This window comes from Globicephala melas, chromosome 14 (assembly GCF_963455315.2).
Source record: "Globicephala melas chromosome 14, mGloMel1.2, whole genome shotgun sequence".
NCBI lineage: Eukaryota > Metazoa > Chordata > Mammalia > Artiodactyla > Delphinidae > Globicephala > Globicephala melas.
Genome location: NC_083327.1, coordinates 11,732,741 through 11,753,835, shown reverse-complemented (window position 1 = coordinate 11,753,835; position 21,095 = coordinate 11,732,741). Strand labels below are relative to the sequence as shown.

Genomic DNA, 21,095 nt, shown 5'->3' with positions numbered 1-21,095 from the left:
TTATTTCTGAGATTATCTGGTTAAAAAATAGGAATCTAAAAGGAATTTAAAAGTAACAAGTGTAACTACTAGCCAATCATTAAGTCTTGATAAAGCCTTTTTAGTATATTTCCCCCAAATTCAGAAAGACAATAAATCCATTGGCTGGATTACAAATTATTTTTAACTTTTAAACTTTTATTACATTGCTAGGTGATTTTCCTGCCATTTAATTCAAAAGGAAAGAACTGAATGATAATGCTATAGCAAAACTCTTTCTATATCCATCTATTTATTATATGACCAAGATTTCTCAGCACTTATATCTAAAAAAAGTTTAAAAAGAAAATCACTGTTGAAAGTTTTATTAGACCAATAAATAACATTTATTTATGGACACATGAACTAAATGAATAAGGAAGGAAAACATCAACACCATCACTTTAAGAAATACATTTCCAATATAATTCTATACAATAGGTTTAATAATTATAAATTACATGTTTATTAGTAATTATAAAGATAACTCAATCCAGCAAAAAAAATTAATACTTGCAACTTTTAGTGAAAAGATCATTTAATATTAAATTTCAGTGAATGTATATCTTTTTATTCAGTGAATATATATCTATACAGTATGATAGAGTAATTAAAAGATTTTCAATTGCATAAAAATACATCATGTGAAGTTAAAATACACATATAATGTTAAAATTTTGTGGGAAAACTGAACAGAAATATGAATTTAAGGAGAAGAAGGAAAAATATAAATTTCCACCTGTTAAAGAGGAAATGGTACCTGTATTTCTTTAAGTTTTTTTATGGAAATATAGTTGATTTACAATGTTGTTGTACATGTACTGTTAAGACAGATGATGCTGAGTATCAATTCTGAATTATCTTTAGAGATCACAGGATACATAAGTGTCATATAAGTTTTATTTTACTTTAAAAGTATCAACATTAAAAAAAAAAAGGGCATCTGCAAGCAACCCCTCCTCAAGTTAAAGACCAATGTCACAGAAGATCATGATGAAAAACACCTTTTACTTTTACCTACAAAGCTCACTATATTTGTGTCCACCTGAAGAACACCTAAATAGCCCCACTCTAAGGAATCAAAATGTTAAAATAAAAGCTAGAGAAAACTGCAATGTAAAAAACCTTATAGTTTTTCAGTGTGAGTAGCCTTATAGAGAAAAACTTTAAATTCTATAAACTCCCGAAATTATGTCAAAATAGAGATGTGGGGAAAAAAAACCCCACAAAGACAGGGAGAAAAAAGTAACTTTAAAAGTCTCTAAAATACTATTCAACTGTAAGTACAGAAAATATGTAAAGAGGGTACTATGTCAGATTGGCAAAAATTCAAGTTTGACCACATACTTTCCAAAGTTAGAAGAGAAACTCTCATACAGTGCTAGCAGTTATGGCTAATGCTAATTCCTATGAATGAGGCATTTGGCAATATTTAGCAAAATAACATGTAAATCTACCTCCTGAAATAGCAACTGCAATTTTAGAAATCTATCCTACAAATACACTGTAAAGATGTGAAAAGGTATAAGCACAAGGCTTTATTAAAGCACTTCTTGGGCTTCCCTGGCAGCGCAGTGGTTGAGAGTCCGCCTGCCGTTGCAGGGGACACGGGTTCGTGCCCCAGTCCGCGAAGATCTCACATGCCGCGGAGCGGCTAGGCCCGTGAGCCGTGGCCGCTGAGCCTGCGCGTCCGGAGCCTGTGCTCCGCAACGGGAGAGGCCACAACAGTGAGAGGCCCGCGTACCGCAAAAACAAACAAAAAAAAAAGGTGGGGCGAGAATATATATTTTCTTTGTGATAAATAAAATACTTCTGATGGGATAAACAAGAAACTGGGAATACCATTTGCCTTTGGGGTAGGAAAGTGGGTGGTTGGGACTTACAATCAAAAATACAAATCTTCTTTTGAAGCTTTAGTTTTTAGTATATAACCTAAAAAAATAAATAAATAGAAAGTAACACTTGCCTTTTTTCCTTTTGAGGTTTCAGAATCCTCATCTTCATCTACACTGAGTAGATTTGCCTCACTACACAGAAAATAAAGGGGAAAAAGCCTTAAGTGACAATTACAACCCATACATTAAATTCAGAAGTTTTAGCCTCTGTGCTCACCTAATATAGAGATCAGCAAACTTTTTCTGTGAAGGGCCAGAGAGTAAATATTTTAGACTTTGCAGGCCATACAGTCTTGGCAGCAACTACTCCGCTTTGCTTTGCCACTGTAGTATGAGAGTAGCCACCGATTATCTGTGTGGCTGTGTTCCAACAAAACTATAACAAAAATCCAGGGGTGGGCCAGCCTGGGCCCATGAGCCACTGTTTCCTGACCTCTGCCATTAATGAACACATAATTTTGCTTTTCTTAACTATGGATTTCATAAATAGTCACTCATTTTTCCTTTCTGTCTTGGATTTTAAATTAGGGGAAAGGGGCTGAAAAACAAAGTAGAGGGAAAGAAACATACTGGTAAGAAAACTTTAGTTAATGAAAAGAAAGTAACTGCAATGGTATTAACCCAATAAAATAGTTATACCTCTACCATTGTGGGAAATACCAACCCTTTACTGAGAATCATTGACCTGATTCTAAAAAACCGATATATCTATTAACAGTTCATGTTAATCTTAACATAGTGATAAACCAAAGAGTAAAATTCATAAGTGAAACATACAGGACAGGTAGCACCTTAAAAGACACATTTTTTTTTATATAATCATGACAAATCTTCTAACAAAGTCAAAATACACCCTTCTGAAGACAATTCTGCTAAGCTATTTTTAGTAAAATCTTAGCTATTTATAACAAAAATGTAAAATGTTTGTTTCATTATTGTTTGTATACATCCCAACTTTTTTAATGCTAAAAATTCTCTCCTGCAAACATTTTACAAAAATGCTTAAAAGGTGGGATACTGGGCTTCCCTGGTGGCGCAGTGGTTGAGAGTCCGCCTGCCGATGCAGGGGACATGGCTTCGTGCCCCGGTCCGGGAAGATCCCACATGCCGCGGAGCGGCTGGGCCCGTGAGCCATGGCCGCTGAGCCTGCGCGTCCGGAGCCTGTGCTCCTCACGGGAGAGGCCACAACAGTGAGAGGCCCGCATACCGCAAAAAAAAAAAAAAGGTGGGATACTTTTTAACGTTTACAAGTGGTCTACTCAATTTCAGATTTAATTCCAATTTTTCAAAACTACATAAATAACAAATGTCTGTTATAAAATATAATCAGAAATAAAAAGAAATGAAAGAAAGAAAACCATAAAATACAAATTTTGAGTGAGAAACATACCAGTTCAAAGCTCTCCCTCAAATAAAACTTCACTTCAGTTCAACATCTCATAGGTGAAGGCACATAAAGTGGTAATGATGAACGGAGCTGTTGCCCAGACAGAAGTGAAGCACCTACAATATTTAGCCAATATACTCTGAATGACTTCTTGTGTAAAATTTCTAAAATATATTTGCAGTTTTGGTAGAACTTTAGTGTATATATTTGTGTGTCTCTTAATTTGCTGTTTGTTCTGGCCAGTGGAAAACCAGATCAGTAAACTAAGAAACTAATAGCCATACTAAATTTGTAATACAGATCTCATAACATGCAAAAGGCTCTATTAAAACTATTTAAAAAGTTACAGCAGTCATTCCAAGTACATTAACAAAGTGTAATGAACGCTTTGCTTAACGTCTGTCTGGGTCAACACCTGTGTTTATCATTTACAGGGTTTCTGCTTTCTCTGTTAGCAATCTAAGATGAATGTGGTGGGGGGCAGGGTGAGTCACAACTGGAAAGAAAGACACTAACCTTTCTTACAAATTTCAGGAATCGTAATGTGGGTTCATTTACTCCTGATAAATGGTGGCTTCTCAAATCACTACGTGAACAGAATGCCGTATTTTTTTATTTTTTATTTTTAAAGAACAATTTCTTTAATAGGAATCCTGTAGTATGGTCGCCTTTTTTTTTTTCTTTACTGTACGCGGGCCTCTCACTGTTGTGGTCTCTCCCGTTGCGGAGCACGGGCTCCGGATGCGCAGGCTCCGCGGCATGTGGGATCTTCCCGGACCGGGGCACGAATCCGTGTCCCCTGCATCGGCAGGCGGACTCTCAACCACTGCACCACCAGGGAAGCCCAGGTCAACTTTTAATTATAAGGTTACATGTACTATATGCACATATTTATACATTTCAAAAGATGAAGAAATATAACCACAAAATTATATACCAATAAAAGAACTGCTTTTTCTTTCCTTAATACTACTGTAAAAGAGTTCAATGTTTTCTTAAGAATACCATACTCTTAAAAATATTTCCATGGAATAAAATTGTTTATCTAATGAAAAGTTTCATTCTTATAAAACATGAGGGGGAAAAAAACATTCTTACTCTTTATCTGTATCTCCTTCACTTTCTTCTCCATGATCAAAGCTCCAATTCCTTTTAAAACCTCTATCTCTTTTAGATTCTGATCTAGCCAACGCTGAAATAAAAACAAACTCAGATAAGTATTCATTAATAGAGCCATTCAATACAAAATAAAATTGAGCATTTCCCAAACTCTTTGCTTAGTCAGGATTTTCTTTTAATTTGCTTGCCTTTTGATTATTTCCTCTAAAGACAAAAAGAACACATTAAAATCTGTTTTTGCTAATTTACACTCATCCATATGTGTGAGCTTGCTACAGAAAAAAAGCTCAAATCAGTAAAATATAATAAAAATGTGGATGGGGATACATGAATATGAAATACATAAAAATCAACCCTGCATCTCCACCGTATTTGATCACTGGTTCTAGAAACTAGTACCTGTTAATTTGCTTGCCTTATTTATGAGAACTAAATCCAGACCACCAGCCTTTTCTTTACCTCAGCCAATCATCTCTGCCTTTTAGCAGAAAAGAGACAAACCAAGGTTTTCTGTGTTAGCATCAGGGTGAACTCAATGTTAGAAATAACTCTCCAGATCAGAACACCAAACACGCTCACGATGAGTTTAAGAAAAATTTTAAGTGCATGCCTGAAATACCCCGAAGCCATAAACAGCTATGAAGTGGGAACCTGAGAAATAAATGAAGTTCTGAAGCTGGCATTTGTTTTTGAGCCATATGACAAAAACCTGAGGCCCAGAGGCTGGGAAGACCAGGTTTGGAGCCTCAGTAAAATGAAAGGTCAGATCATAGACCAGAAGACCTGAAGGGTGACAATCCAATTGGGTGAACTGGGTTGGGGGGGGCGGGGGGGAGAAAAAAGAATCTCACTGAAGAAAGAGACAGTAGGGATAATTATGACATCTTGCCGTTGGCTCTGGGTTTGGGGGTGAACTAATAATGACAAATAAAGTGTATCTCTCCACCCCATGTTTAGGGAATTCCTAAACATCAGCTCACAATCACTCAGGTTTGGTACCAGAATCTTCATAACCTATGTGGCCCAGAAAAGTCCATAATTAAGAGTCTCATGGAAATGATGCCCAATATCACCAGATGTTAAGGAAATGCAAAGCAAAACTATAATGAGATACTATTTCACACCCGTCAGGATGGCTGTTTTTTTTAATGGAAAATAACAAGTGTTGGTGAGGATGAGGAGAAATCGGAACTCTTACGCATTGCTTGTGGGAATATAAAATGGTGCAGCCTCTGTGGAAAATGTTTGGCAGCTCCTCAAAAAGTTAAACACAGAATTACCCTATGACCCAGTGATCCTAGTTCTAGATATATACCCCAAAATAACTGAGAGCATGGACTCTGACACTTGTACACCAATGTTCACAGCAGCATTATTCACAAGAGCCAGAAGGTGAAACCACCCAAATATCCATCAACAGATGAATGGATAAACAAAATGTGCTGTGTTCACACACACATACAGAGGAGTGTTATTTAGCCATAAAGAAATGAAACTCTGACACATGCTACAATATGGATGAACTCTGAAAACATTACAATGAGTGCAATAGTGGCACAGAAGGACAAATATTGTATGATTCCACTTATATGAGGTAACTAGAATAGGGAAATGCAGAGAGCAAGCAGAACAGAGGTCACCAGGGACTGGAGGGAGAGGAGAATGCAGAGTTACTTTTTAATGGGTACAGAGCTTTTGTCTGGGATGATGAAAAAGTTCTGGAAATGGGTAGTGGTGATGGCTGCACAACATTATGGATGTATTTAATGCCAATCTACGCTTGTACATTTATAAACAGTTAAAACAATAAATCTTACGTTACGTATATTTTTCCACAGTAAAAAACTGTTTGTAAAGGCAAAAAAACAATCACCAAAACCTCTAAATGACTAGCAGAATCAAATATAAATCTTCTCTAAAAAAAATAAAATTTCAATGCCTCAAAAAGTTTCCCAAAAAAATGAGTTCACAACCCAAAATATCATGAAACAGGAGGAAACAAGTCATCATGAGTAAATCTGAAACTTCTTTACATGTATAATGTAAATATAAGTAAGTAAATAGTAGATAACAGGAGCAAGGTGTCTCCCTTTCAGAAAAAGAAGTTATGAAAAAAAGAGAGGAAAGCTAGAATGAACTGTTCGTTCTAGTGGTGCTAGATTAGAGGAAGAGATATCAGTACCAACTTTTATTTGATACACATATAGATTAATAGATACAGACACGAATATAGATATGCTGTTCCATGGGTTAGTATACAGAGCTAAGGGTCTGTCCTCAGAAGGTGTAGAAGCAGTGATACCCCAGTAGCAACAAGCACACCTACAACCAGATCTTATTTTCTAAATACCATTCTCCAATACAAGGAGCCAGAGCTCCTAGGAAAAATGACTGATTCTAGAGATGACGCAGGAAAAATACAAGATAAGCCTGGAGTATTATGTAGGGCCAGAAAGGAAGAAGGCGTTTTTTTAAAAAAATGATGATATGAATTATAATTCTCCTTAATAAAATAAATATTCATGAATCCACATGGATATAAATAATTGAATAAATAAATAAATGGTGAGAAGGGACACATCTTCCTTACAGAATTCCAAATGATACATGTACAAACTCTCCTCTAAGAGATGGAACTGAATTCCCTTTCCCTTCAGTATATGCTGAACTTTGTAACTCACTTCCAAAGAGTCAACTATAGAAAAAGGAAAAAAGTAAACTGACAGAAACCTACCAATCACTATCTCAGCTAAGTGATCATCAAAGTTAACATGAGAAGTGATGTCTTATTCATAGCATACTTAACATGATGTGATGAAAATGCGACTTCAGCTCTGTGGCTTCTTCCCAAAAGCCCACAATGCCAGTTTAGTCAAAAGAACACATCAGATAAACCCAAATTGAGGAACATTTTACAAAATTCCTGACCAGAACTCTTTAAAACTGTCAAGGTTATGAAAAATAAGGGAAGATAAAGAAACTGTCATGATCAGAGGGGACTAAGGAGACATGACAACCAAATGCAATGTGGTGTCCTGGACTGGACTGTGCAAAAGGAAAAGGACATTAATGGAATAACTAGTGAAATCCAAGTCAAGTCTGTAGTTTAGGCTATAGTGTTATGCCCATGTTAATCTCCTAGTTTTTGACAAACATACTACAATTATCTAAGTTGGGAACTTTAGGGGAAGATGGGTAAATGGTATACAGAAACTCTCTCTAACATCTTTGAAACTTCTCTATAAATCTAAAATTATCCCCCACTCCAATTTTCAAAAATCAAATGTAAAATGAACCTGTTTTAAAAAAAGAAAGGGTTAAGTTTAAGTTATGCTACCAACACAGAAAAGGTAATAAACTATGATGATTACTAGTCTATAAAGACTCTATCCATCACTGAGAGTCAGGCAAGTTAACAAAAAAGGCCACCAAGCAGTGAAAAGTCAAGAGATTTTATATTGTGTACGCTCTAAAGAAGCAAGGTTCCGTACATACAGTTCTAACAAGTGTAATCACAGGATTTCCTAATTGACAGATTAGAAGCTATAAATTAACAGATGAAAGAAAAATAACCTCATGAAAGTGATAACTGCCAATGAGAAAAAATAAATTACAAAAAGCAAGCAAATTCTAAAAACATAAATTTTAGGGCAACTTGCACTAGGGACAAAAGCTCTGAACCCTCAAAAGTCCTTGAGAGTATCAACACTTCAATATCCTGTTATGGTTGACACTCGTAAGAATCAGAATGGAAAATTATGTCCACTATACTGTACTTACAAAATTGAAAGTTAATACAAAGGTTAAAGAGAGATCCCAGTTAAGCATCATAAATTAAATATATGCATTTTTCTCCATACCCCTCCAGTAAAATGACAGTAATGGAAAGAGGGGTAAAAAGCAGAAACCCATAAGAACAAAATGAACCCAGAAAGAAGATAATAGCAGATGAGAGATGTAACTAAACTGATGAAAGGTGAAAATTTGATGGATGGGTAGGAACTGACTTAGTTGACTAGAGAAAGCAAACTTAAACACCTATGAGGGCACAGATATTACCAAATTGACACAAGAAAAAAAATTTTTGAACACTGCTGTCAATAAAAGAAACTGAATTATTATAAATCTTTCTGTAAAGAGAAACTCAGACCCAGAAGGCTTCTCCCATAATTTCTTTCAAACTTGTAAAATATAGCAACAAATTTACCTAAACTTTCCCAGAAAATAAAAAAAAAGGAACACTTTGCAGCTCATTTTATGAAGTCAGTATACCTGATCCTAAACCTGATAACGACATTTAAGGAAGGAAATTACCAAGCACTCTCTCATGAAGACAGATATAAAACCCTTAATATCAGTAAATCAAATCCAGTGATAGACAAAGAATAATATTACAATCAAGTAGGGTTTATTCTAAAAGCAAGAGTTAACATTTGAAAATTATGAATATAATTCACAAAACAAAACCGTTATAATAAAAAATGATTCAGGGATGCATCATCAAGGAATGCTGAAACTAATAAATAAATGGAAAGAAGCTAAAACTAATGGATGAAATCTGAAGAGAAATATGTCATTTATATTGCTTCAAAGTAGTTTCCCACAAAATATTTATTAACTACAAAGGGGAAAATGATAGTACCTTTCAGTGGAGAAATCTGGCAAACACTAAATGATCAAAGTTAATTTCACCAGTAATAGGACAAAAGATCACTACCAAGGCATTCCTTATAAAAACTCATAACCTAAATCTAATCATGAGGAAACATCAGACAAACCCAAACTACAAAATAACTGTCCAGTATACTTTAAACATGTCAAGGTAAAGAAAGACAAAGAAAGACTGAAATACTATGATCGTCTAGGTAGAAAATCCAAAAGAATCACTCAAAAAAACCCTACTGGAACTAGTAAGCAATTATAGTAAGGCTGCAGGATACAAGGTTAATACAAAACAATTAAATGCTTTCCTATATACCAGTAATGAGCAAGGTAAATGTGAAATTAAAAACACAGTAACACATTAGCACCCCCAAGAATGAAATACTTAGCTATAAAGCTAACAGAATATGTACAAAATCTTTATGATGGAACCTACAAAACTGATAAATGAAATGAAAGAAAAACTAAAAAAATGGAGAGATATTTCATGTTCATGAATGGGAAGACTCAATACTGTCCAGATGTCAGTTCTTTCCAACTTTATCAATAAATTCAGTGCAATCGCAATCAAAATCTTAGCAAGTTATTTAATTCAAAATGGATCACAGACCTAAATGTAAAATACAAAACTATAAAACTCCTAGAAGATAACATAGGAGAAAATCTAGATGACTCTTAGGTATGGTGATGACTCTTTAGATGAAACACCAAAGGTATAATCCATGAAAGAAAGAACTGATAAACTGGACTTCATTAAAATTAAAACCTTTTGCTCTGCCAAGAAAATTAGAAAACAAGCCAAAGATCAGGAGAAAATATTTGCAAAAAAAACACATCTGATAAAGGACTTTATCCAAAATATACCAAGACCTCACTTAGTAATAGCCACGGAAAAAAAAAAAAAATCCACGGAAGAACCTTAAATGCCTATTACTAAGTGAAAGAAACCAACCTGAAAAGGCGATCTACTATATGATTTCAACTGGATGACATTCTGGGCAAGGCAAAACTATGGAGATAGTAAAAAGATCAGTAGTTGCCAAGGTGAGGTGAGGGTGGAGGGGCTGAGGGATGAATAGGTAGAACAATGAAGATTTTTATGGCAATGAAAATACTCCGTATGACATGATAATGATGGAGACATGTCATTACACACTTATCCAAACCCACAGACTATACCACACAATGAGTGAGCCAAAACGTAAACTACGGGCTATGATTTGTCGGTGGAGGGTTATCAGTTGTACCACTCTGGTGGGAGATGTTGATACTGGTGAAGGCTATGCAGATGTGGGGGTGAGAGGTGTATGGCAAATCTCTGTACCTTCCGCTTTGCTGTGAAACTAAAACTGCTCTTAAAAAATAATAAGTAATTCTTTTGCATGGCTAGAAAAAAGAAAAATAAAAAACAAAAACAAGTCTTCCCTGCCCAGTTTTACTGATATATAACTGAGCAGCACTGTATAAGTTCAAGGTGTACAACATAATGACTTCACTTACATATATTGTGAAATGATTACCATAATATGTTCAGTTATCATCTATCATCTCATATAGATGAAAGAAAGAAAGAAAGAAGGAAAGAAAAGAAGGAAGGAGAAAGAGAGAGAGGGAAAGAGAAAAAAGAAAGCAAGCTAGGGAAAGAAATAAAGAAAAGGGAAGAGAGGGAAGGGAAGGAAGGAAATGAAGGAAGAAAGTTTCTTTCCTTGTGATGAGAACTCTTAGGATTTACTCTAACACCTTCCAAATAAGCCCTATAGGAGTATTAACTATAGCCACCCATCATTTTATACATTACAACCCCAGTACTTATTTATCCTGTAACTGGAAGTTTGTACCTTCTGAGCACTTTCATCCAAGTCCCCTACCTCCCGTGCCCTGCCTCTGGTAACCACAAATCTGTTCTCTTTTTCTATGAGCTTGGGATTTTTTTTTTTTAAGATTCCACACATAAGTGGGATCACACAGCATTCTTATTTCACTTAGCATAATGCTCTCAGGGTCCACCCGTGTTGTCACAAATGGCAGGATTTCTCTCCCTTTTATGTCTGAATAATAGTCCATTGTATATACACACAACATCTTTATCCGTTCTTCCACTCATGCATGGACAGTTAGATTGTATCCATGTCTCGGCTACAGAACAGGGGGGCACAGATATCTCTTCAACATAGTGTTTTTGTTTCCTTCAGATATATTCACATAAGTAGAATTGCTGGATCATATGGTAGTTCTACTTTTAATCTCCTGAGGAACCTCCATACTGTTTTCCATAGTGGCTGCACCAATCTACACTCCCACCAACAGCGCATGGTCACCATGGTTTCATAATAACCATTGTAACAGGCATGAGGTTATATCTCATGGTAGTTTCGATTGGCATTTCCCTAATAATTAGTGATGCTGAGCACCTTTTCAGGTATCTGTTGGCCATCTGTAGGTCTTCTTTGGAAAAAATGTCTATTCAAGTCCTTTGCCTATTTTTAATTGGATTATTTGGGTTTTTTGCTATTGAGTTATATGAGTTCTTTATATATTTTGGATATTAACCCCTTATCAGATATATGGTTTGCAAGTATTTAATAAAGTCTGTTTTTTTTCCTTGGCCATGCTGCGCAGCATGCGGGATCTTAAGTTTCCTGACCAGGGACCGAGCCCGTGCCCCCTGCAGTGGAAGAGCAGAGTCTTAACCACTGGACCGCCAAGGAAGTCCCATTAATAGTCTTTTTTAAAAACTTTTTTAAATGTAAAGAAAACATAAGAAGTAGATAGATACACTACAAATAGATTTTCAGATTCTGTTACCCCAACCTGAACAGCCGACTGGCACTCTCCTGCTATCGTAAAAACTAAAGAAATGAACAGTGATTAGTAAAACCAAAAAAAGTAAAGTTATAAGGGACCAATAAGATCAAAGAATTTCTTCTATCACAAAAAGCACAAGACATTAAGAAAAAAACAATAAATGACTACATTTAAAAAATTTGCTCATAAAATTATTCCATGAGTTTAAAAATAAGACAAGTAATAATTCTGTAAGATGTATGTTCAATACACGTAATTCAACCAAGGTTTCCTATCCAGACTATATAAAGAACCCCAACATTCCAACAGAACAAAATGTGCAGAAAACATGAGCAACTAAGAACTGAGGAAACACACAAAATAACCCAAAAAACAAAAAGAAACTCATAGAGTATTTTGTTTAGTTTACTCACGCACCACAGGCACATAGAATAGGGGTTACCTCTAGGTTGGCACTCAATATTTTTTGAATATTCAATGAACAGTGAACAATTTTTAAAAACACAGTAATAAAGATACTCAACCTCACTATAAACCAGAGTATTACAAATTCAAACCACCATCTGATAACCACATCAGACTGGCAAAAACTAAAACATCAGACATTATTAAGTAGGTAATGATGTGTATAAACAGAAAACTTAAAAAGTGCTAGTGAAAGCACTTTGGAGATCAATTTGGCAATACTTAGGTGAAGCTGAAATTGCACATGACCCGATAATTCCATTGCTAAGAAATACCCTAGATCAGATGTTAGTAAAGTATGACCCAGCCAAATCTGGCCTGCTGCTTGATTTTATAAGGCCCACAAGCTAAGAATACTTTTACATTTATAAATGGCTAGGGGGGAAAACAAAAAATCAAACAAGACTAATGTTTCATGTTACAAGAAAATTATATAAAATTCAAATTTCAGTGTTCAAAAAGGTTTACTGGCACACAGCCACACTCATTTGCTTATGTATGATCTGTAACTGCCTTCTTGCTAAACTGGCAGCACTGAGTAATTGTGACAGACTGTTTGGAATGCAAAGGGTAAGATATTCACTAGCCCTTTACAGAAAAAGTTTGCTGACCCCTGCTCTAGAGAAACACACACATGTGCACAAGGAAATGTACTTTAAAAAAAAGTTCACAGTAGCAATATGAGACATACTAAAATATTCATAGTAGCAATGTGTGTAATAGTAAAAAATTAGATACAACCTAATTCCCACAAAAAAGGAAATGCATAAATAAAAGGTAGTATATTCATACTATGACAAAGCACTAGACCTATTCTTATCAACATAATTTAATTTCTCAAACAATGCTGCAAGAATGAAAAGCAAATTACAGAAGAATACAGTATGACATGATTTATAAAATATTCTAAACATTCAAAACAATTTGTACACATACACAGGTTCAGAGATAAGAACATAAAGTACAAAGAAATGTATGGGAATGATAACTACCAAATTAACGATGGTGGTTACCCCTGGAAAGCAGGCAGAAAGATGCAAAAAAGAAAGGGTTCGGGACTTCCCTTGTGGCGCAGTGGTTAAGAATCTGCCTGCCAATGCAGGGGACACGGGTTCAAGCCCTGGTCCAGGAAGATTCACGTGCTGTGGAGCAACTAAGCCCGTGCGCGACAACTACTGAGCCTGCACTCTAGAGCCCGGGAGCCACAACTACTGAAGCCCGCACACGTAGAGCCCGTGCTCCGCAACAAGAGAAGCACCACAGTGAGAAGCCCGCGTACCACAATGAAGAGTAGCCCCCGCTCGCCGCAACTAGAGAAAGCCCGCGTGCAGCAACGAAGACCCAACGCGGCCAAAAATAAATAAATTTCTTTAAAAAATTTTTTTAAATTAAAAAAAAAAGAAAGGGTTCAGCCCAGCTTCAACTGTATTAGTAATGTTTTCTTCAGGCTAGGAAGTAGAACATGAGCTTTTGCTATATTATGCTTTATATTCCACAGATACGAAATATTTCCTAATAATTTTTTATTGATAAGGTTTTACAATAATAAAAAATAGAATTTTTTAAAAAGGATCACGGAGACAGAAGTTAACTTCTGCAACTTAGAAATATAAAAGCAGTAAAAGAAAACATAAAGAGCGAATTAAATGCAAACGTCAGGAAATCTCAATAAAGCAATTTTAGGTGGCTCTGTAGTGCTTTAGCCCCAGTCTTTCTCAAGAACCTGTCAAGATTCTCCACAGGCAGTCTCGTGGAGCCCTAAGCCACCATGTTACAAGTACCGGTATCCCACTGCAGAGACCACATGAAGAGGCCTTTCGACCACATGGAGAAGGAAGGGCCCAACTTTCCATACCGGCCAGAGCCAGACATTTGAATAAAGCTGTCTTGGAGCCTCCAGGCCAGCCAAGCTACCACTGAATAACCCCCACAGGCGCTTCATGAAGCAGAAAAATCACCCAGCTGAGGTGAGTTTTCTTAAATTCCTAATCTATACAACCTTTATTTTTTGATACAGGAGACAGACCAATAGACTGTCCAATACTATCTGAAGATGAAGTCTGAATATATTATATCCTTGGGAATAATATTAGACTTCTCTGTGAACCACCAAAAGCACAATATTCTTTGCCTCAGGATCCAGCTATTGTTCAGTGTTCCCTCAGTTTATCTACCTCTTCATTCCATTCAGTGGGTTTCTATGGATCTTTCGGCAGGATGCTGGCATAAGTTAGTTCTGTCCAAGGCCAACATCAGGCAGCAGTTTGATGCTGTTGGTGTTGCTGGAAGCATCTTGATCTTCTATGGAATGGAAATACCAAGCAGTGGGTACCTTGCCCCAAAGTAATGCAGTTGGTTCTATCTTCACACACAATACACAATCTCTAAAATATAGTTATCACAAGCACACAAAGTTCCAAAGAGAGAAAACGAATAACCTAAGAAATGATCGCGAGAGACAAGTGGCTCCAAATGCTCCTTCTGCTCCAAGAAAAGGGGAGAACACCATCAAGATGGCAGGGGAACAGTATTCAATGAGATGGACCAATGAAACACTTTAATTCTGAAAGTGCAAATGCATCATTCAACAAGGAGAAAATTGACAGTGTCATAATAAACTTAAATTAAAAGAAGATAAACTTGAAAAACAGGTAAAGCCTATGAACGGTGAAGACAAGGAGACTCAGGAGTTGGTACTCAAACTTGTAAAGGAAACGCTGATGAAGATTTGCAGACTTAATTGCTATACTGACAAAATTAAATCAGTGTTTTTTATTTCCTGTGATAATAGAGAATGGAGACAAACCTGAACTGAAGAAATAAGTTTAAATGCCAAAATATGGAATCCCTCCTCATCCAAACAGTGGCATAGGAATTTCAGAGGCAGAGAAGATATTGGTTTCCATGAAGATAGAGTCACCAGAGGTCATGGTGGTAAAAGGCAGTATTTTCACCATGTCTCCAAGATTTAGTGGCAGATTCATACACAGGAGGTTGTGGAGGCAGAAAGTTTGCAGATTTTTTTTTTAATATAGGAAAGACAACAAAGTTATTACATAGTATACAAACAAGTCTTGGGAAATTTCTAGCTCTTAATGTCCTTAAAAATGGCTTCAGTCTTTGCAAAAAAGAAAAAAGTACATTTGTTATACACTGTACACCAGCACTGTTTGGTTTTTTTCTCCCTGCTATATTTCATAGATTGTAACGCAGTTAATGTGGGAGGAAAAAACCCTCATATTCAAAACCAAGCATGAAATGTATTTGAAATAACAAAAAAAAACTCTCTGAGGGCTTCCCTGGTGGCACAGTGGTTGAGAGTCCCGCCTGCCGATGCAGCAGACGTGGGTTCGTGCCCTGGTCCGGGAGGATCCCACATGCCGCAGAGCGGCTGGACCCGTGAGCCATGGCCGCTGAGCCTGCGCGTCCGGAGCCTGTGCTCCGCAACGGGAAAGGCCACAACAGTGAGAGGCCCGCGTACCGCAAAAAAAAACAAAAAAAAACCAAAACTCTCCCAAAACAAGGTCAGAATATGGCTTGCTGTCTTACTTTTCAAGCCTATAGTTTCAGACAGCCTCAAAGTAGTTGCTGTTAATGTGGGACAAGGCAGAGTGTCCACATGTCCCAATTTGCCTAGGACTGTTCCAATTTTAGCCAGGAGACAAGAGGTCCTAATTGCTGGTGATGGATGCAGAAGGCTCTGAGAAGTACAAGACCCTAAGTTTTTTTAAGGTAGCCCAAAAAACGGGCTAAAAGTAACACTGTTTTTAGGGTCAAATGGATACTACATATCTACTTTCTGTTTTTTAGGTGATGTAGGCAACCATAATTTGCAGCTCACAATAATGCATCATCCATTGTTGCATCACTGCAAGTAATGTGACCTAAGTGTACAAATGAAGTTGGTTGTAATTGTGATCAACAGTCTGCCTCTGACTTTATGGATTAACTGTTGTGTTTTGTATCAAGATAACGTTTAATTTTTAATACTGTAAATAGTGGTGACGATGTTTCTAAGAGTTTAGGTAATGAAAATGAGAAAGATAACAATAACAACTCCACCATGACCCAGACATCAATGAATGAAAGAAAAAAAGGAAGGAAAAGTTCCTAACATTCTTTCTCTTTTCTTCTTACTTATGCTTGCTTGGTTTCAGAAATTCTTGAATCAGTCCCTAATCAAAGGAAAGTTAACCAATGACTGTTTATGTTGCTATTTATACCTTTGAAACAAATTACAAATGTGTGGTCTACTTTGTTCTCTTCCTTTAGCTTCCTAAACTGTCCAGAAATTAGAAATTTTGGGATCTCAAAAGAACTGTCATTTTCAAGTTTAAGAAATACTATGACTTTGTTGAAAGTATTAAAAAAAACAAACAAACCCCAAAACAGGGAGGTTTGGGAGAGGAAAGATGGCTGCATGGATTAAAGATGGCTGCAAATTCTTTCCCACTATTCCTGCCGAGTGATGGTTCTCCTTCCCCTTCTCTTGAATCTGGGCTGGCTCTGTGGCCTTCTGGCCAATCGAATGTGACAGAAGTGACACTGTATAATTTCTGAAGTTGGGCCTTAAGAGACCTGTGGCTTCAGCTTTTGCCCTCTTAGAGCGCTGCTTCATCAGTAAATGGTAACTCCCCATAACTCTGTTATTTTCCCGTCTCTTGTCCACTCCCACCCCCAAGGATAAACAGGTAAGAAGAATGGGAAAGCAAAGGGATAAAGAAGGGAAGGAGGGAGGAAAGAAGGAAGGAAATGCTGAAGGAGGTTAAGGCTATAGGACAGGTCTCAAGCTCCAGTTCTGACTGCCCCACTTACTTGCTCTAGGTCATATAACCCCTCTACACCACTTGATTTCAAACAGTCAACATACTTTTGTAATGGCAACAGGAACAATTAACTTACAGAAGTCTAGACATATGGAATACATAACTTCATTCTCTGTTACCTCTCTCACTACACTAGTCAATCTAGAATATCAAAACAATCAGCTAATACCTAGAAAAAGAAAGGTAGTAAGTGAAAGACAACAATAAAAACTAGAATTCAAATAAGAGAGAAGGCAAGCATTAAAAGAACAAAAACAAAGTAGGAAATACACACACCCACACATACATACATATGAAAGGGAAAGCAGAAAAAATGGGAGAAAATATTGGTGAAGCAATTAGTTGGTAGAAGAAAAAAGGTAAAGAAAGCTAGAATGAACAAGAACAGTATAATAAAGAAAAAGAAATGAGAGAGGAGGTACACTTGCCAGAGGAGAAAAGAAGGGGGAGAATATCAAAAGAAAGGTTACAAGAACAAGCTAACTACGGTCACCTTTGCCCTATACTACAAGTCTCCTAACTGATCTCGACAACAATCTTCTGCCCCTCTCTAGAGCTATTTCTGTGTGGGAGCCAATGACCTTTTCTGAAACAAAGCTGATGATGTTAACCTCTGGTCTTATCTTGTACCACTCTCCTTACTAGCACCACACTGTCCTTTCAGTTCCCTAAACGTGCCATGCTTCCTCTATTGTATTCCCCCTGGCTGGAAAGCTCTCTCTCTCCACCTTTCCCTCTCCTATTCACCCTTCAAACTGCCCTGATTAGATCAAATTCTCATTATTACAAATAATCCCCTTTGGTTGCACTTGACAGTTGAAATTTTACACTTACAAGTACGCTTATTTGATTACTGACTCCCCTCACTGGACTGGAAACTCCAAGGGGAAACCGCCTTCCCTCCCCCACTGTGACTCTCAGCGAAGTACCTACAATGTTACAGTTGCTCAATAAATATCCTTTGAATGAATAAACAAAAGAGAAATCTGCCAAACTAGCTATCACAAGTGGAAAAGGGGCAGAAGACAACCTTAAGTGAATAGAAGAGAAAGAAACAAATCAAAGAGGGGAAAGAAAAAATTCAATACCAGCTGTAGCCTAATTAAATTCACACAATTTCAGTGTGATACTATACCAACAAAATAAAGTACAATAGTAACCAATAGGTCTCTTTTCCCTAAAGAAGCCAGAAAAGGAAATGGAATTAGTATTTTACTTAATATTTTATAAGAATGTAAAACATAATTTAGAAAATGGACAACAAGCACCTCAAACTTAAAGAGACCAAAGCAGAGCTATTAACTTACTTCTCATTCCTCTGCCAGTCTACTCCATCTCAGTGAATGTAATCCCGCGCCCCCGTGCAACACCTCAAACCAAAACCCTAGGAGTCATCTTTGATTCCTCCCTTACTCTGATCCTCAATATGCAATGCATCGGGAAGTCCTGTAAGCTCTACATCCAAACGGATCTTCGATCTATCCACTCCTCTTCCCCAATTGCCACTGCTACCATCCTAATCCAAGCCCATCTATTTTTCAGACTGCTACAATACTCTCCTAACTAATACCCCTGCTTTTACTCTTGCTGTCCTCTCACTCACTCCAGGAGCAAAGCAGTTTTTTTTAAAACAAAGATAAACCGTATCATTACACTCCTTTGTCCCAAACTCTTCAATGACTTCCTACTTCTCAGAATCAAATAAAAATTCATGATCTTGCATGATCTGCTACCTCTCTTTCATATCACTCACTTCTTTGCTTGCTATGTTTCAGCCATAATGACCTCCTTTTTTTAAACAAATGGAATCCTATATCATCTTGGAACCTTTAGAGACATCATGCCCTCTGTCATACTCTAGTCCCACAGTTAAGGTATGACCTTAATACATGTGTGACCTCAGTAAGGCCTTTCTTGACTTTAACACTGTAAAATGGCTTTCTCATTCATCCACTGCTCTGTATTTTTCTTCCATAGCCTTTATCACACTATTATCACCCTGTTTATTTCACTAACAACAAATAAATATGCTCCACATGCAAGAAATATGATGGTGAAAAGAGAAAGCCATTGCTTTCACGGAGCTTATATTTTAATAGGACTAAAAAACATGAAGACATAAATTTATCATGTGAAAAGTGCTACCATGAAAAATAAAGCAGTTAAAGGGAATACCATGTGTTTGTACATGTGTGGCAGCATGACACTGTAAGTAGGTTGTCAGGTCTGAGCAGATCTAAATAAAGTGAAGAAGGAAACTATGTGGAAAAAATGGGGTAAGAGTGTTTTAAATGGATTAACTTTTACTTATTTATAAAAAGTCCCTCCCACTAAAATGTAAGTCCCATAAAGGCAAGGACCCTGTCTTATGCACTGCTGTATTCACCTTGGTAAAGTGCCTAGTACAGAGTAGGCCACTATAAATATTTGATGAATGAATATCTGGCAAGCTATATTGGAGTATTTTATCATTAAAAGTGTAAAGAACCAAAAGAATTAAATACAAAATATTAAACACAAAAAATACAAGTAATACTAAATATCCTTCCATTTATTTCAAAAGATTCAGTACAGTATATGAAAAACCGAAATGCCTGCTCTCCCTTATGCTCATATTCTAAACAAGGTACCATTCACTTGCTTTCTGAGAATGCTGAAGGAGACATGGGGAAACTCAAGTTTAACCCCTAGAGCAATTCACAGACCCTTAAGTTAGAATAAACTAAAAGCAACAGTTTTAAATTTCACATTGGCCCTGTATCTGTTGGCCTTATTTATGCTCTTTCTATTCTCCCTATGTTCATCACATAGCACCACCTGTAACACAAGCTGCACCACTCTCAGCCCGACAGGTAACCATTCTGCCCAAATGAGAATGGAGAGAATAAAAGAAATACGAAGTGAACCCAGAAAAACTTGCAAGTTTTCCACACCTTCTTACCACAAAGCTCATATAAAACTCTCATCACTTTTAAATAAAGGCTGGTTTGCACACAAGGTAAAATTTTGTTTTTGGCTCTGCTACACTACACTCCAAGGAAGATTAAGAAAATTAAGATTTCTTTTCCCACTCAGCTCCATTAGTACCCATTTGTTCATTAGCCTAATACTGAGTACCTACTGTGTTCCAGGCCCTGTTCCAGGTGCAGTTAATAAAACTGTAAACTCGGCATACCCACCCTTCCACACCCTCTTGGAGGACCTTGTACCACAGTGAAGTTGTACTTTCTTAATTCAGAAATGTTTCCAACTAGTTATCTTTAAAGTACTCCTTTTACCCCATATGAAATTCATCTTTGCAACATTATCCGAAGAGGAGTTAAATCTTTTTTTAAGTCACCGCACAGCAGATAGACCCACACTCATAAACCCGCTCTCCCAAACATATTTATAAACCTAATTACCGTCACGAACGGTGAATCCACAGTCGAATTACGCAATAAACGTTGAGAGTTCCAGGTCCACAACGACAACGAATTTAGCTGTATTTTAGGGATCCTTATATGTGGGCCAAGAGCCAATACTGTTACCCATTATCCCCAACAATAATAGATGGCTTTTCTTACTTACGACTAGCTTAGTCCGCCTGCAGCAAATGTTTAACTTTCCCTCACAAATGAATTAAAATGTAAACACTCAAACTTCGTCTATCAGCTTGGGTGACTGTCCCAAAACTGACACTGTGAATCTCGTTCTCTTTTTTTCCGATAAATTGTTTTCTAAAATATCGTTAACAAAACACATTTCGTAAGATTACCTGACAGAGCCAGGCCTAATCTGAATGCTGGCTGCAAGAGGAAGCCTGAAGCTCCGCGAAAAAAGAAAGACGGGGACGGGCGTATAAAACAAGCTCAGGAAACTACCTCTCCCCTCCCTACGTGGACTGGCCCCCGATTTCACCCAACCTTAGCGATTTGA

The 21,095-nt window shown here is 36.9% G+C and overlaps 1 protein-coding gene and 1 pseudogene across 8 annotated transcripts in view; one reads left to right on the top strand and one right to left on the bottom strand.

Moving 5' to 3' along the window:
- The window catches only part of SENP6 (SUMO specific peptidase 6), a 102,244-nt gene that overhangs the window by 80,097 nt on the left and 1,052 nt on the right, over positions 1–21,095 (bottom strand). For 4 of the 8 annotated variants that reach the window (XM_030859322.2, XM_030859323.2, XM_030859324.2 and 1 more), the window contains exons 2-3: positions 4,399–4,492; positions 1,985–2,045 (exon numbers count right to left, since the gene is read on the bottom strand). The exons of 1 other annotated variant lie outside the window; for it this stretch is intronic. In XM_030859322.2, coding sequence (XP_030715182.1) covers positions 1,985–2,045; positions 4,399–4,492 — 155 coding nt within the window. Of the gene's footprint in view, positions 1–1,984; positions 2,046–2,130; positions 2,390–4,398; positions 4,493–20,581; positions 20,670–21,095 lie in introns of those variants that run through there. 3 more of the 8 variants (XM_030859328.3, XM_070043513.1, XM_030859337.2) reach the window with 3 other exon arrangements.
- Positions 14,428–15,161, top strand: LOC132593400 (protein LSM14 homolog A-like; annotated as a pseudogene).